An 18,143-nucleotide genomic window follows, 5' to 3' on the forward strand; every position below is an offset into this window, starting at 1 on the left:
GATCGCAGATTACAACATTTAAGCCCTTCACAGTTTTGAGGATGTGATGAGTGTCAAGCTGGAGTGTTCTGCTAACTCCGCTCAGATTCTTTTTAAAGTGAGCAGAGGACTTGTAAGAGCTCTTCTGAGGTTGTTGTCGGTAAACTCGCAGCCTCTCTTGCAGGGAGTGTAGAGGTCAGAGTCCTTGATTTAAAGCATGTCCCAACTAGCTTGTGGATGGAAAATCTGTTTCTAATACACAACCCATCTGCTGAGCCCTCTCCCTGGAGGAAACTACACACACTGTGCCAAACACATACAGGAATAGGCAGAATACTGAATGCACTGCAAAAAGTATTTTTATTAATTAGTATTTTTTCAGTCTTTTCAGTAAAATGTTTAAACATACTGAAAACATATCTCATCATTTTGCTTCTCAACTAAATTGATCTTTATTTCAGCATATTTCAACAATGATCTTCACATCCACAATACGTTGTTTTTTTCCCTACGTGTAAGGGTCTCCGTATTTTTCAGTTTTCAAAAAGAAAAAAATATAATTCAAGATATATTTAAGAGTGATTCTCTTAATAATTAACAGGTCTTAATGCTTTTTTTTTTTTTTTTTACAATTTGGGTTCTTAACTTTTTTTTAAATACTGATAAAAGAAAAATCATAATTGATCTTCTAAAGAGTAATGGAATAGATATTAAAATTTCATACATCTCTTTTAGAAAATTTAAACGAGAGATTCCAGTGTCCACAAAATCTAATCAAATTCTTCCAGCAAAAAAAGATCTGAGCCATGCTACCCACATTAATTTGATCTCTATACTCATTGTATTGTATGAACAAATGTCTCTTTTAAATTTTTATTTATAAAAATATGAAAAACAGCTCATGCATAAAACAAATGAAAATTCTAGTAAATGCCCTATGAAAGTGCTTCCTCCCAGCAATTTTTTTCCCCCTTCTATGTCTTAGACATTTTTGTTGGCTAACAAAAATGGAACAATATGTGACCTTTTTACTTTATTACTTTGAAAGCAACACTCAAAAGTAAATGTTTATTTGATCCCTGGGTTTGTGTTTGTTTATCACAGGGGTGACTGGCCTTGTTAGCACAGATCGGAACAATGCCAGATATACAGACTTTAGACTTTGGGGAATGACTAACCTGAAAACTGGACAATACGCAGTAAGTACAATATCCACAAATTCAGTCGACTCATGAATACAGAACAAATGGATTCTTATTTAAACATAAATAATGACAAACTGCTCTGTTTTGGGAAATACAGTTAATGTTGTTTATATAAGAAATTGGCTGTTAGGCATCAACACATTTTCTAGTGTACAAAATGTTGTAAACATTTTTTTTTCTTCAACCACAGCAAAATACTGTAGTTTACCTTTGGAATTAAAAGGTCTCTGCTGCTGCCAAATAACATTTTCAGAACCCCTGAGTATCAGCAATAGTACTTGTGATGTCTGCTTTTGCAAGCATCAGAAGTAACATTATTAATGATGTAGCTTTCCTGTGGAATGTTTCCGTAATCAAAATCTTTTTGATAGAAATGGTGACAATAAATAACAATGGTTAAAGATTTGAGCATATGTACAACAAAGCATATGTCTAATTTAACCCACTTGCCACATTTTCCATAATTACTGTAAATGTGGCTGTGGTTGGATGGCTCAGCGTATGTCAAATAATGTATTGCTTGAAAATGAAATCATTTACTTGCCATTATGTCCTAATCAAAAGCATGTGTTTATGTGCTTGTAAGTGTTTTGTTCATTTTCCAGTTTGATTAATTCATAAATGTACCGGGAGGCCTGTTTGAGTAAGAGAGGTCTGTTGCAACAAAAAATGTAAAAAAACTAATGGTGATCCAGCTGGGAACAAAGCGATTGAGTTATCCATGCATTTTTGCAGTAGTTACCCCTTATGTCACCAATATGTTCAGTGTTGTATATTCACACTCTGAATCATGAGCAGAAAAACATCACATACCACAATCATATAGTTTAAATATTTTCCACCACAAACCATAGACTAAAAAAATTCTGATTGGCAGGTTTTGGTCTCTTTCTTTTATATACAGTATGTGCTGTAAAACATGTTGTTTTCTTAACCGAAATGGGTTACACTTTATTTTAAGGTTTCCTTGTTGCAGTGTAATTATTTTACATATAAGTACTGAGTAATATTAAACTACATGCATTATCTAAAGCAGGGCTGTCCAAACTCGGTCCTGGAGGGCCGGTGTCCTGCAGAGTTTAGCTCCAACCCTAATTAAACACACCTGAAGCAGCTAATCAAGCTCTTACTAGGCATACTAGAAACTTCCATGCAGGTGTGTAGAGGCAAGTTGGAGCTAAACTCTGCAGGACACCGGCCCTCCAGGACCGAGTTTGGACAGCCCTGATCTAAAGGGTTAAGATTAGGGTTTGGTTCAAGGTTAGTTGTGTGTAATTATACATAATTTACTGTTATTACTATAGTATGTATATGTAACATGTAACAAGGACATGGAAGTGTTACGCCTGTTTCACACCGCAAGCTTGAGCTTTGTGTCAGCGTAACTGCATCGTCTCATAGTCTCTGCAGACCAGTGAGAAATGGCTAATATTCTAGTAATATGCATGCTAATAAGCAACTAGTTAAGAGATCCTAAAATAAAGGGTTACCAAAAATATCACTAATGTCAGATAATAGCATAGTTTAATTATAGTGGGGCACATTGTAACGCAGTGTTACAGTGTTCCCCATCTGCGCAACTGAAATTCAAATTTGGTTGGTGTCTTCTGATAGTGAGCGAAGCATTAAAAAAAATCTAAACTGATAAATAACATTATATATATATATATATATATATATATATAAAGCAGATTCGAGATTAAAATAATAGCAGATTTGTCTCATTTTAAATGAATACTAATAATTTTGTGATATCTTCAAAAGATTTTAGAATTTTGGCTCTCTGTAAAGTGTTGATATGGCAACTAGTAAATGCCATAAATTTGGTTATGCTAGCATGTGTGGAAATATTTAAACCACGCGTGTTACAACTATACCCTGCGTTAGTTTGTGCCCCGCTCTTCACTATATATATTTGTATTCTTCATTTTCTTTTCTGATATACTCAAATTCTTGTTAAAACACACTAGACATGCTTATTGTGGTCATTTTAGCACTTTTTGTGTGAAATCATTTATTTTTATCAAAAGTGTGAAACTGGCCTTACCCTGAAATGTTTTCCACTTACTGTAAATGATACTGTAAATATGCTTATGAGTATTCTTTGTTACACAGATTGTTGGTCACTACAATGGGACCATTAAGGAAATCTTGTGGTCCCCAACAGAGAGAATTCAGTGGCCAAAGGGTTGCCCACCCCTCGACTACCCACCATGTGGATTCTCACCATGCAAGGAAGGTAGCGACCTTTTTCATGTAAACTCACATATCTGACACTTTAATCAATTTACAAAATTTTATGGGTTCAACTGAATTAAAATTGTTTTAAGTTTGGTTTTATTTTTGATTGACTCAACCTGTCACCTGTGGACTTTCTACATGATGTAGTTTTCAGTGTTCAGCGGGAGAGCAAGCACTTTACATGTCCTTTCTACATTAATCAGAGTCACTGTAGATTACATCACAAAACTGTATTGCTATTTTTTTTTTCATTGGAAAAAAGATATTTGGATACCTTTTCTATTCATAGTATCAGCAGTGATTCATCAAATGGTGGAAAAGAGTGGTATAACTTGGCATATTTCCAGATGCGCAATGTCGATGAGCTCACTTTCAGCATTTTAAAGAGCCAACTCAAGTGCCTGGATCGCAGTGGTGAAAAGATGCTTTGCAGTCCTACTAAAGTAAAACCTGACGGGTCTGTTGCTTCCTCCACAAGCTGGCACTTAGATCAGCCCCTCAAAATCAGGAATTGCATGTTTTCACCGATTTGCATAATTTCTTAAGTTAATCAAGCATCAAATAAATGAAAATAAATTCTATCAGCGGGCCTGATTTATTCTTTGTGAATTCTTCCTTAGCGTGCCCAACAAGTCAGTTATTGAATTAACAGTTTTATATAACTGTTGTTTGAATTCCGCAGATCATCTTCCTGTCCTTGGAATAGTGGCAGTTGGGTCTGGACTGGCCCTCATCATTTTTGGAATCTCTAGTTTTCTCATCTACAGGTATGTTCTTTTTTACTACAAGTTTTACTGTAATTATTTTAGTTTTCATATTAATGACAATATGTTGAACACAGAGGTGTTATTTAAGGGTTCACAGGGAGAAGACTTGCTCAAACCTGCAGCAGTTTCTTTTTTCAGAGGATTTACGGGAAGGGCTTCTATAGGCAGAGCTGGGTAGTAACCGATTACATGTAATCTGGATTACGTAATCAGATTCCAAAAATTAAGTACTTGTAATTAGAGTAAATTACATTTTAAAATACTCGTAATCAGACTACAGTTACTTTTTTGTTGATTACATATTATTCACACAATAGCAATAAATGATTCATCATTTATTGATTCTCTCTAATTCCCCTTTTTTATCTTTAAAATTTTCCTTTCTAAAATAGTCTACCGCTTATATACTCAGAAAGTCCAGTTTTGTGGACATTCACACATAGACACAGCATTTGACCAATGGATTTACAAAAATCAATTCAGGTTTAAGAAGTGTTTCAACATTGCATCAACTACTGATTCATTTTTATTTGAATTATCCCTCAGAAGATTATTTAACTATGCATTATTATGTATTATTGAAAGGCTTTTGTCTTTAAAACTCATTAAAATGCACAAATTCTTATTTCTTATTTGCAGACTCTCAAACTTTTTGTCATCTGAACCTCTTTCACCTAATATATTTACTGTAAAGGGGTGGCCAATCAGCAATTCTGTAAAAGACAATATCTCCCTTTGCATTGAACTTTGAGCATTGTAACTTTGCAGATGTTGCTTATGCTCAAACAGAAATATTACACACTAACTAAAGTTAAAAAAGCGAAATCATAATCAATGACCCCTTTAAGTACTCCTGAAATTTTAAAATAAATATTTTAATAATTATCACATTTAACAATAAACATAAACAATAAACAAAATATTTCAGATAAATATTAACAGATAAACAATAAAACAGATTGTTGCCAGAGCAACTGCTCAGCAATTGTTTGAGTAAAAACATTTTCTGAGGCAAATGCAGATAGTCTAAATATTTCAGTGCTTGTTTCACTTGGGCAACCAATATTTTCAATAAATACTGTCCTATTGACCTCATTGCCTCAATTATGACTAGATCCAGGTGGAATCTGTGGACGTTGCATTTTCTGAAGTGGTTTTGGGAGAAAATCTGTGGAATTGTGTGGAATGGGTTTTAAAAATGTGTTAAACAGTGCTGAGAGGTCTGGCTTTTCATTACCTGAAATAATAATGAAATTTCTGTAGGCAGTTTATAAAAAGAAAGGATTTGTACTATTTTATAAATGAAGGGCACTCCATTTCTACAGATATTTCTGGAGTTTTTTTTTTATTATTATAACTGATACAAGACAAGATAATAATGAAAAAAAAAATTACATACAAATTCACTTTTAAAATGACTTATTTTAGTTCGTTTAGTTTTAGTTAAATATCTGCAGTTATCAGTTAACCACAGATGTAATATTGATGTTTCCCTAAATAATAATAATATTATTATTAATAATAAATTATAGAAGAAAATTTAGAAAAAAAGCAAACAACCAACAACAACAAAAAAAATTAAAGTTGGTGAATAATGTGTTATGAATAATTTAATTGTTAAAAGGCTTTATGTACTTTGACTTGTTTAAGATCTATAGTATTTAGTCTTAAGGGTGGAATAATAAACAGACAGACACAAATAAATAGAAAACCCTGTTTATAGTCTACTTTCATATTATGGATATTATTAGCTCTTATGACAATTTTCTAATGAAGCTTCCCATCTGTAAATCACTATGGATTAAAGCGTCTTCTAAGTGAATAGGGGGTGGTTTGATTTTGTAATTTTGTAACTGCATGTATCACATAGTATGTCAGTTTTACTTATGTAGTGCAAAAATGAATTGTCAGCAGATAGACACAGGACACAGAGGTAAGTGCAATACAATCAACAGGTTTATTGAGTGGTAGCAGAGGGGAATGAGATGAGCAGAATGGATCTTTCCTCTGGCCCGTATCCCTCCCAGTCAATAAGATATTCCAGGCAACCACCCCGTTGCCGAGAGTCCAAGATGTCCTGCACCCTGTAGACTAGGGGCTCCTCGATGATCTCGGGAGGAGGAGACACTGCAGGCTCATCGGGTTCTGTGACAGAGGGAGAGACAGGCTTGAGGAGTGAGACATGGAATGCTGGATGGGTACGATACCGTGCAGGGAGTTGGAGATGGAAGGTGACCTCATTTATCTGCCTCTCGATGGAAAAGGGACCGATATAGCGGGGCATCTGCATAGGTCTTGTGTCTCCGCACTGCCTGCTGGAGTTGGATATGAGCTGAGTCCCAAACTCTCTCGCTCGCTCGGAACCAGTGGTTCTGGAGGGCTCTTCTATAGCCGAGTATACACTGGAAAGGGGTGAGGCCTGTGGTGGTTTGCTTGAGGGAATTTTGTGCATACTCGGCACACGGGAGGAAGCGGTTCCAGCTGTGCTGGTTGTCATGACAGTAGGCCCAGAGATATCTCCCAATCTCCTGAAACTTCCGCTCAGTTTGGCCGTTAGTCTGGGGGTGATACCCTGAGGAGAGACTGACGGTGACATCGAGGAGTTTGAAGAATGCCTTCCGGACACGGGAGACAAACTTTGGCCCACGGTCGGAGACGACATCTTCCGGGATGCCGAAGGTGCGGAAGAGATTATGGAAGAGGGCCTCTGCTGTTTCGAGGGCTGTCGGTAAACCCCGGAGGGGAATTGACTTGCAGGCTTTGGAGAATCTGTCAACTGCAACGAGTATGCAGGTATAACCTTATGACTTGGGGAGATCTGTGACGAAGTCGACACCGATGCGGGACCAGGGGCGATGTGGAATGGGTAATGGGACTAATTTTCCTGCGGGTAAGTGATGTTGAGTCTTGGAGATGACTCAGACTGAGCATCCACGAATGTACTGGGAGACATCCTGGGCCATACTGGGCCACCAGTACCGAGCTTGGAGCAGCGAGAGAGTATGCTGGCTGCCTGGGTGTCCAGAGTCCGGGAAGTCCTCAAGGAGGTAAGTTTTGCCCTCTGGGCCTCCCAGCGGAACGGGTTCGGTGATGGAGGCGATGCGGATCTGTTCATCCAGGGCCCACCGGATGGGGTCACAAGGATGGCTGGAGGGAGTATGGGTTCCGGTGTGCAGGGTTCGTCGGGGGCATGGATACATGAGAGGGAATCTGCCTTGACATTCTTATCTCCGGGTCGATACATGATGGAAAACTGGAACTGTGTGAAGAAGAGGGCCCAGCGAGCCTGCCGGGGTTTTAACCTCTTAGCACTTCAGAGATTTTCCAGGTTTTTGTGGTCAGTGATGACCATAAAGGTGTGTTGAGCACCCTCCAGCCAGTGTCTCCATTCCTCCAGCGCCAGTTTAATGGCGAGCAGCTCCCAATTTCCAATATCGTAGTTCTGCTCCGCTGGGGAAAGCTTCCTGGGGAAGTAAGCGCAAGGGTGGAGTCGGGGAGTCTCTCCGTGGTATTGAGACAGCACTGCTCCCACACCGGTGGTGGAGGCATCCACTTCCACTATGAATGGGAGTTGGGGTTTGGGATGTGAGAGGATGGGAGCAGTGCAGAAGGCCTCCTGGAGCTTCTTGTAGGCGGCTTGAGCTTCGGAGTTCCAGGAGAGAGACTTGGGCTTCCGACGGAGCATGGAAGTGAGGGGGGCTGAGAGAAGACTGAAGTTCAGAATGAACCTCCGGTAGAAATTTGAGAAGTCAAGGAATTATTGAAGTTCCTTTACTGACTGAGGCTGAGGCCAGTCCCGGATGGCTTGGACCTTCCCCTGGTCCATCTGGATCCCATCCGCACTGAGGATGTAGCCGAGGAACTGGACCGTGTGGTGGTGGATCTCACACTTCGAGCTCCAGGTAGACGTAGTGTTTCCGGAGTTGGTGTAGGACCTGCGTCACATGATGGCGATGTTCGACCAGGTTCCAGGAGTAGATCAGGATATTGTTTATGTACACGATGACAAACAATGAGGAACTCCCGGAACACCTAGTAGGGATGGCCATGGGACTGGCAGAGGCAGACTGAGGGAGTGTGACCGGAGAGAGGGCCACACCATCTCTTCGAGGGGATCAGCAGCGGCGGGGTTCGGGAACTCCATCTCGTTGTCGTCGGTTTGGGTCTGGTCTTCTGTCAGCAGATAGACACAGGACACAGAGGTAAGTGCAATACAATCAACAGGTGTATTAAGTAGTAGCAGAGGGGAATGAGATGAGCAGAATATCCAGGTAAGCAGGCGGGAATGGGAATGTCTCTATGGGCTTATCTGAGTGTGAATGTCCTTTTCCCTTTTCCAGGGGATCCGGAGGTAACAGTGGAGAGTGGAGACGGTGGAGAACAGGGATAGGAACACTGGAGCAACTGGTAAGTAGACAAAAGGTAAGTGGGTCAGGTTAGTCAACATGGAATGTTTGAGACCAGACAGTGAGTGAACGGGAGGAGTGCAGGGATATAGTGCTGCTGATTAGTACTGACAGGTGGCAGTGATCAGAAATTAGGGGATTGGGATCTGGTGAGTGTCATTGGTGGAGACTGTGGTGACTGTGGTGACTCTCTGACATGTATAGCCTAAAAAAAATCCACAACTCTACTTGAATTTAAATAAGTGCAAACATGGTGTTGCAAGCAGAAAGTTAATTTTTATTTAAGTCACGCTCCTCAGATGTGCATACTCCACTGTGTCAGACACGTGTCAAAAACTAAGGCTGCTCTCAACTAAAGATTTTTCTGGTCAACTAGTAGTCGTTCATTTTAAGCGATTAATCAACTAATCACACTTTTAATATTAATAAACCATATAGTTTGTAACAATGAGCCTTTAATTGCCTATAGGCTGATTATGTAAGCATCAGGAAAAAAACAGCAAGAAAACTGCCTTAACATTATAATAATTCATTGATATGTGTTTACTGTATTGATCAACCGAAATGATCGCACCGGTGCCTCCAAGTTAACTGTCATACAGTGAGCACGCTACTGTTCAGCTTCCACACTCTGCACAAACACTTTAATTGTGCACATTTTTCTAGGTTAATGTTAGAGCTAGCGGCCATGTAATGGTACTGCTGCTTAACATGCTTTAAATGATAAGCCACATTTGAGGCCGATGATCGAAACGAACATTTGGATGTTCTGACTGATGTACTGTATTTACCACATAGACCATCTGTCCGTCACGGACTATGTGACTTCACCACTTCCTGTGGATTTGTTTCTGCGATTTAGCAACTAATGAAATTTTGATCGACTAAGCCTCTTCTGGTCGAATAACGGTTAGTCAACTATCAAGGGGCAGCCCTAGTCAAAACTGATATCAGGAAAATCAAAATCTTTTGTGAAGTCTTGTGCGTGTTGATATATACTTTTCCATTTTTTTCAGTTTACTTCATTCCTTAAAGTCTGTTAAAACAGTCTACAATTTTAGTGCATTCCATTTTTTTCTAAAATCAGAGGATACTACTGAATAGTCTGGAACAACATCTTGTGGAAAAGGGAATTGTAGAAGCTGACTCGTTACATAAATGGGCTCATGTCCAGTTTAGTCAACACTATGAGACAAATATTGATGCTAGCTCCTCACGGCTACTAGAATAAATATTGCAGTTGCAGCAGAGGTAGACTTATTCTTGGACTTGTCATTCTCTCATCTGAACTTGGTTCAAAATGTCTCTAAAATGGAAATTATGTTTAAGGACCCCACACGTGCAGTACACACTCACACTCCATGTATATACCACCATATCAATAGCTATTCATAATTTTTCTCTACCTCATATTGTTGCTATTTAAATACCCTGGACAACTTTTTGCACATTCCTCTTATTACTATTTAAGTCAACAACATACTGACCTGTACTGACCTGCACATTTATATTTATATTTTTTTATCTTTTATTTTATTTTATTCTATTATTTTTTCTACTTTTCTTTTTCTTAATATTTGTATACATTATAATTGCACTGTCCTTGGAGCGGACCTGACCTACATTCCACTGCTGGTTATACCCTGTATAATTGTGTATGTGACAAATAAAAATCTTGAATCTTGAATCATAGCATGTATCAAGTAAGAATATAAGCTGATTGACATCATTCTGTTATGATAAAGCTTTGTAACAAGAGCAATAGAATTGCTATGCTGCTTGCTCTTGAATTGTCTGCTTGGTTTTTTGAAAGGAAACATCATAGATGTTAACCTTACAGTAATACATTTGGCAGATTATTTTATCAGAAGTAATATACATTGAATGCATTTTTTTGGAAATCAAATTCATGACACTCCTACCATGTTCTACCAAGAATGTATTGTCAATTATTAATGAAACATTGGCTAACTTTGGTGCTACAGTAGTTGGCAAGGGTATGATATAACCATATAACTAATGTAACATTTAGCAGGAAACCATTGATGGTTTTTTACATGGAAATCATGACCAAATAGGACTTGTGTGGAGTCCTGTAATTAATATCACATATTGCCTTGGCCTGAAAACATATTTTGATGTAACATTTGTTCTATTAATTACTACAATTCAATATTTTAGGTAAATATTAACCACAGGGTGTTTCAGTCTATATTTATTATGTATTTGGCAAAACCTTTATACAACCCGAATTCCGGAAATGTTGGGACATTTTTTAAATTTGAATAAAATGAAAACTAAAAGACTTTCAAATCACATAAGCCAATATTTTATTCACAATAGAACAGAGAGAGCATAACAAATGTTTAGACGGAGAAATTTTACACTTTTATCCACTAAATGAGCTCATTTCAAATTTTATGCCTGCTACAGGTCTAAAAAATGTTGGCACAGGGCCAACAAAGGGCTGAAAAGCAGTACATCTAGCAACTAATTAAGTTAATTGACATCAGGTCTGTAACATGATTAGCTATAAAAGGGATGTCTTAGAGGCAGAGTCTCTCAGAAGTAAAGATGGGCAGAGGCTCTCCAATCGGTGAAAGAGTGCGTAAAAAGATTGTGGAATACTTTAAAAACAATGCTCCTCAACATCAAATTGCAAAGGCTTTGCAAATCTCATCATCTACAGTGCATAACATCATCAAAAGATTCAGAGAAACTGGAGAAATCTCTGTGCTTAAGGGACAAGGCCAAAGACCTTTGTTGGATGCCCATGGTCTTCGGGCCCTTAGACGACACTGCATCACTCATCGGCATGATTCTGTCATTGACATTACTAAATGGGCCCAGGAATACTTCCAGAAACCACTGCCGGCAGATGCCAACTAAAGCTCTATCATGCAAAAAGGAAGCCATATGTAAACATGGTCCGTCGTGTCATGTGGGCCAAGGCTCATTTAAAATGGACTGTTTCAAAGTGGAAAAGTGTTCTATGGTCAGGCAAGTCCAAATTTGACATTCTTGTTGGAAATTATGGACGCTATATCCTCCGGGCTAAAGAGGAGGGAGTCCTTCCAGTGTATTATCAGCATTCAGTTCAAAAGCCAGCATCTCTGATGGTATGGGGGTGCATAAGTGCATACGGTATGGGCAGCTTGCATGTTTTGGAAGGCACTATGAATGCTGAAAGGTATATAAAGGTTTTAGAGCAACATATATGCTCCCCTCCAGACGACGTCTATTTTAGGGAAGGCCTTTTGTATTTCAGCAGGACAATGTATTTCAGCAGGACCACAATACTGCAGCTATTACAACAGCATGGCTTCGTAGTAGAAGAGTCCGGGTGCTGAATTGGCCTGCCTGCAGTCCAGAGGTTTCACCTATAGGGAACATTTGGTGCATCATTAAATGAAAAATACGCCAATGACCACAAACTCTTCAGTAGCTGGAAACATATATCAGACAAGGATGGGACCAAATTCCAACACCAAAACTCCAGAAACTCATAAACTCGATGCCCAGACATCTTCAAACTGTTTTGAAAAGAAGAGGAGATGCAACACCATGGTAAACATGCCCCCGTCCCAACTATTTTGAGACCTGTAGCAGGCATCACATTTGAAATGAGCTCATTTTGTGCATACAGTTGTAACATTTCTCAGTTTAAACATTTGTTATGCTATTTATATTCTATTGTGAACAAAATATTCACTCATGTGATTTGAAATTCTTTTAGTTTTCATTTTATTCAAATAAAAAAAAAAAAAACGTCCCAACATTTCCAGAATTTGGGTTGTATCTCACAATGTCAATATAAATCTTGTGGTTGAACGTGACTGAGATCCTTAAAAGCAAAATGTTAAAGGAAAAGTTTTAAATTAAAATACAAAAAAAAAAAAAGGAAGGATGGTCATGCAGGTTTTTTCCAAACAATGACAGTGGATAGGAACCCCCGGTGCATCCAGCTCCAAACATGACACCAATATTGTGGGATATATTTCTGTTTAGTCTTTTGAAGTACTACAATAAAATATATTTTTTAAATATTTTGTGTGAGGAACAGAGCAAAATTAAATCATTATTTGCTGTGATATATCTATATCTATATCTATCTATAGCTATATCTATATCTATATATATTTCTATATCTATATATACTGTATGTTTGAAAATTGATTTGAAACCAGTGTCAAAGGAGAAATAATCAATGACGTTGATTGTATGATTGTTTGCTTGAGTTATTAGTGTTTGTATTAGTGTTGTCACGATACTGGAATTTCTAACTTCGATACGATACCTTGAAAAATATCGATACTCGATACCATTTTCGATACCACGGAGAAAAAAACTGCCACAATATTAAGGGGGTAATTTTTTTAATTTAAAGATAAATGTAACAAGTCGAGAACATGCGGTATATTTTACATGAACAAAAAAATGTCTTGAGGTACTGCATTTGTTGATTTATTTATTAATCTTTTATTAATCTTAGTTAAATGTTAATTGAAACTAACGTTTACTAATACATGTACTAATTAAAATCCAAAGTTCTATTTGTTGATATTCTCATTTGCTTCATAACCAAAATATTTCCAGATATAGGGCCCTATGAAATCCGTTTTATTTTTCGCCAAATTCCGTTAAATTTTTTTCTACATTCAATTTTTTTCCATTTTAATTTTTCTGGACTCTTTTTTTTTTTTTAATGGTCAAATTAAATGCTATTAATCTAAAAGCATGTCTAATTCATTAAAATCATAAATTATACAATTTAACATTTAATTTATTAAAAGTGTAACAAAAATGACACGTTTAGGGCCGTATGAAATGTTTTATTTTTTTCTCACCTTATGTTTTATTGTTACCAAATTTGGTAACAATAAAAGTGTTTTAGCATGTCTATTAGGCTATTTGAATGCATACAAACAATTTTTATTTATTCTTACAGTAGCCTTATGAAATGTGTTTTCCCCCTCAGAAATTCTGTGTTGTGTATTTAAATTTTACTGGATATCAGATGAAGGCATAAAACAATTTTAATTCATTTATATTTGAATGAATGAAAATTAGACATTTACATTTTTGGCAAATGAAGGGGATTTACTATTAAAATTTAAACATTTTGTGATTATTTCTTTAAAAAAATTGACAGTAGTAGTAAGTAGTAGTATTATGTACATTCTACTAAATAATAGTAATATAGCCTATTTCTGGCACACGGTCTTTAATAGGCTGTTAAACTGAACGTTTATTTTGACGGGTTGCCGTGAATACTTCTAAAGTTCTGTGTGTGTATGATATGATGCTAGTTTTACTCAAATTAAATGGTAAAATGCTGGTAAAGTGCCTTTCAGATCAGTTCTGGAGATATTGTTGATGTATTTATGTCCTCATTGGGACGGCAGACGCTGAAATCACCGCGAGCGCCACATTAGTAAACACAACCGCAGGTGCAGCACATTCACACAGAGACGCGCAGAACATGCAGGATTCATATTTAAATCCACTTTTGCAGCTTAATATTTACAGATACTAGTCCATATCGCGATTTGATTTAAGTGTAATGACCTACTTTTAATTAATTCATCCAAACTTTGACAAATTCCGTGACATTCCGCTTTAAACGGTAAATTCCGTGTTTATGACTGGATTCCGTGCGCGTTCTCTGCATCGCGGAGATCATAGATCCCTACAGATAGCGCTCCTGCTGTGTTCTTTAACAACCAGAGCAGTCATCTTTCTATTCACTTCACTTTTGCTATTTAACCAGAGCGAAGGAGACGAGTGCGGTCACATGTGGTGCTTGTCCACGCGCCTTTGGAGAGAAGTGAAAGTGACAGCTCGGCTAGTATCGGTGTATCCATACTTCGGGAAATTAATATTGGTACCGTTCAGATATTTCAGTATCGATATTTATCGAAATATCGATATTTTTGACAACACTAGTTTGTATTAGTGATATTGATTATATAAAATTATTTGATTATAGTTAGAATGTAGCACACTAGTGAGATGGACTACTTTTGTAAAAATAAAAAAAACAATGTGCACATTCTGAAAGAAAGTCATGCAGATAAAAAAAAAAAAAACTGCCACAGATACACTTGTTGGTAGAAAAACAGCTTACATGTGAAAATGTAATATTCATAAGAGCTACACACACTCTTTCCACATCAAATATGAAGCAACACCAGCAAGCTTTCAAAACAGAAACATGCTGTTTGCATCCACTTTCCTTTACATTATTATATGGTTTATTTGGGATATTTCTACGGCTGTGCTGTAAAACCAATGATTTCTGGCCATTCAGTCCAAACAGTTTTTAATCTACGATGTTCCCTGCAGTCGACGCTTCAAAGAATTTCAGCATTTTATAACAAGAATTTACCCTTTGACAAACAGCTGAGCATAAATTTTTGAACCTGGCTCTTTAATATAAAGATCCTGCAGAGGTTTTTTCCACCTCTGCCTCCAAAATCTGGTCCACAAAAACAAATAAAGGTGCTTGTTTTGGGGCTTACCAGGGTGGCTCTTAAATCGAGTAAAACCCTGTTGAAATGCAGACGCTGCAGTACTTACACTCTGCCATCTGGAAGTGTTTTACACCTTTTAGATTGTAGTGGAATGTGTGGGGGTTGCTTTATTTTCTTGTACTTTGTTTTGAGTGCTCTGAAACTTAATTACGATTCTCTTCATTGATATCCTCCTTTCGCAACTCTCAGACCACATCCATGAAACATTCAGAGATTGATTTGTAATAAAAAAGGCAATCTTTGCTGTGAATAGACGCTGTTGAGAAATAGCAGGTCCTAAGAGAGCTCCTCCAGATGTGTTGATTCACTTGGAAGTTGCCCATGTATTTATCCACATGGCTGGCTGGACTGCTCGGTTTACTTGTGTTTAAAAATAATATGCTGGAAGGGGCACGACATCAGTGACCCTAAGATTGGCTCACATTTTATCACCACATCAAACTTCAACTCAGTCTGCTGCAAAAATTGTTTCCACCTTAGTTTTATCTTACACTGACTTTTAGTGTAAGGGTTATTTAAACTAATTGTGCAAAATGAAATGGTATTTCCAAAACATTTTCACGGTGCTTACAAAGGCACATATCGCTCTTACTATACTTTTCAAACCCCCTACCTAAAAGTATTAAACTTCAGCCTGTCACTCATCCTGCACCATTTGTGATATACAGACAAGATCCAAAATCTCTCTAATCCAGCATCTTATAATAAAACACACACACACACACACACACACACACACACACACACACACACACACACACACACACACACACAATTCCATAGATATTAAGGGAACGATTTGAACCACATCTAGAGACCATAATATCATGGAGACCTGAGAGTGGGATCTTTTGGCATGGGACAAAAAAATCATCAAGCATAAGCAACCATCAAGAACACCCTAGCAACCACATAGCAATACCTTAGCAACCACTCTGAACACTTTAGCAACCATATAACAACATAAAAACCACTGAGAAAACCTTTGCACCCGCATAACAACACTGGAAAATGTTTTCTATTTGCACTGGCCGTCCATTGCTTTAATTCGATCTGCTCTTTTCTAGGAAACTAAAGTTGGAGAAAGAGTTAGCTGGGATGCTTTGGAGGATACGGTGGGAGGAACTGCAGTTTGAAAGTCCCAACAAATATCACAAACGTGCGGGCAGCCGTCTCACTCTTTCCCAGGTACAAGTGCTCTCTGGTATTCTCATATTTTGGATAACGCTGCATAAAACTGATCTGTTTTCCGGCTGGCCACTTCTAAAACAAATCTAAAATTAATTTTAAAAGAGCAAGGATCAAATCTATATTTAAAAGATGAAATGTCTTTGAGTTATTGTTTTTGGTTAAACAACGTTGAATAAAAGAGGTTTCGTCCTGTTTCAGCCCATGTCCATATGGTTTTAATTTATCTCATAAAAATGCCTTTTTGTACTTGGCTGTAATTCCTGGCACTGTTTTGCCATATCCATTTAAAACGGCATTCCTTAGGAATTACAATGATGCCTTAGTTAGCTGGTCGTAAAAGGTAGACTGGTTTAGTTAATCTGAATTCTCTTCCTCCTTAAAATAGAGAATAATCAAATTCACGACAAGTTCACAGGTTTCGACCGAGTCTAATGGAGTCTGTTCAAATGCCAAAACATTTAAAAATGGGTTTAATACCCTGTAATATTTCAATGAATTTATATGACATAAATGGAATAAACTAGACACAGATCAGAAATCAAAATCTTTATAGTTTACACATTCTTGACATATTGCACATTCTTCAGTTTTATAGTAGCAGACTCAAATTAAACACTTGTTCAAATAAGCTCCAGTTTGACTGTCTGGTCTCCTACACAAAACACATCATGTATCATGATCTGCTGTGGATTATTAGCAGACTTATTGTTTTTCTAGTAAACACACACACATGCACACACACAAACACATATACAGTGGTTTTTATTAGGTTATTTTGGCCTCATACTTGGGACATGCGTTTTGAAGGCCAATGCATTTTCCAGACCACCGTATACGGTATTACACATTTTGGAATCCCTTTCCAAATTTGTTCCACATCATTGGACTGAGTGTATGATTCATTCTACTCCCCTGATGTTATTTAAATGAACCTTTTAATGCTTTTCTTCTCCTCGTACAAAAATGTCTAATTAAATGTTCAATGTTTTTCTTTTTTATTCTGTATATTAATGAGTGCCACTTTAACTCAATCAAGCTAATGTCCGTTTTCAGAGTCTTTGGAAAAACTTTTGGTGTGAAGCATTAAAATGCACCTTCAGATATATTTCTTGTATATTTTAGTCAACTAAAAAGTACCAGGATTCGTTTCCATTAAACCTAGAAGTAAAATTTAAATTAAGTTTTGTAAAATGATGAAATATTAGTATTAAAATGACCATATGAGCTTTATACAAAAGGAGGTAATTGTTCATTTTAACAATTAAATTTTAACAAAATTAAACTTTTCACTCCAAATCCTATGCTGATAATATAATTTGCAACAAACAATATTGTATCAAATCTAAATAACAGAAATTGTTGTCTCAGACATTTGGAGCCCACCGTATAAGTTTTTTTTTTCTGATGTGCATAATGAAATTACTTTGTGTTAAATGCATGTTAGTATTGCATTCTTTCTGTATTTACTTTTCAGAGAGGTTCCAGCTATGGGTCCTTGATAACAGCGCATGGAAAATATCAGCTATTTGCAAAAACAGTCTATTTTAAGGTGAACCTGAGTTCTTCTGACATCCTCCCTCTGCTGCACACCCACACACATGTGTATTCACTGGAGAAATGGAGAGTGGGTGCACTACCAACTCAATGTGTTGCTTTAAGATCACACATTAATGCAGCTTTGCAGCTTCTAAAGTCGATACTCATTGCTATGTGTGCTATGCTGCAAAAAGTGGATCACAAATGTTAAAATGGCTGTAACATAAGCTGGAGGAAAACGACTTTGCAGTGTACAGGTGTATTATAGGATTTTTTGTAATTAAG

The 18,143-nt window shown here is 37.2% G+C and overlaps 1 protein-coding gene across 1 annotated transcript in view; it reads left to right on the forward strand.

The window, feature by feature from the left end:
• The window catches only part of LOC306870269 (atrial natriuretic peptide receptor 2-like), a 62,965-nt gene that overhangs the window by 13,112 nt on the left and 31,710 nt on the right, over positions 1 to 18,143 (forward strand). Inside the window, exons 5-9 of the mRNA XM_079417435.1 lie at positions 1,084 to 1,178; positions 3,300 to 3,423; positions 4,108 to 4,192; positions 16,199 to 16,319; positions 17,797 to 17,871. Coding sequence (XP_079273561.1) covers positions 1,084 to 1,178; positions 3,300 to 3,423; positions 4,108 to 4,192; positions 16,199 to 16,319; positions 17,797 to 17,871 — 500 coding nt within the window. The remainder of the gene's footprint in view (positions 1 to 1,083; positions 1,179 to 3,299; positions 3,424 to 4,107; positions 4,193 to 16,198; positions 16,320 to 17,796; positions 17,872 to 18,143) is intronic.

The sequence above is a fragment of the Barbus barbus genome (genome assembly GCF_936440315.1).
Source record: "Barbus barbus genome assembly, chromosome: 5".
NCBI lineage: Eukaryota > Metazoa > Chordata > Actinopteri > Cypriniformes > Cyprinidae > Barbus > Barbus barbus.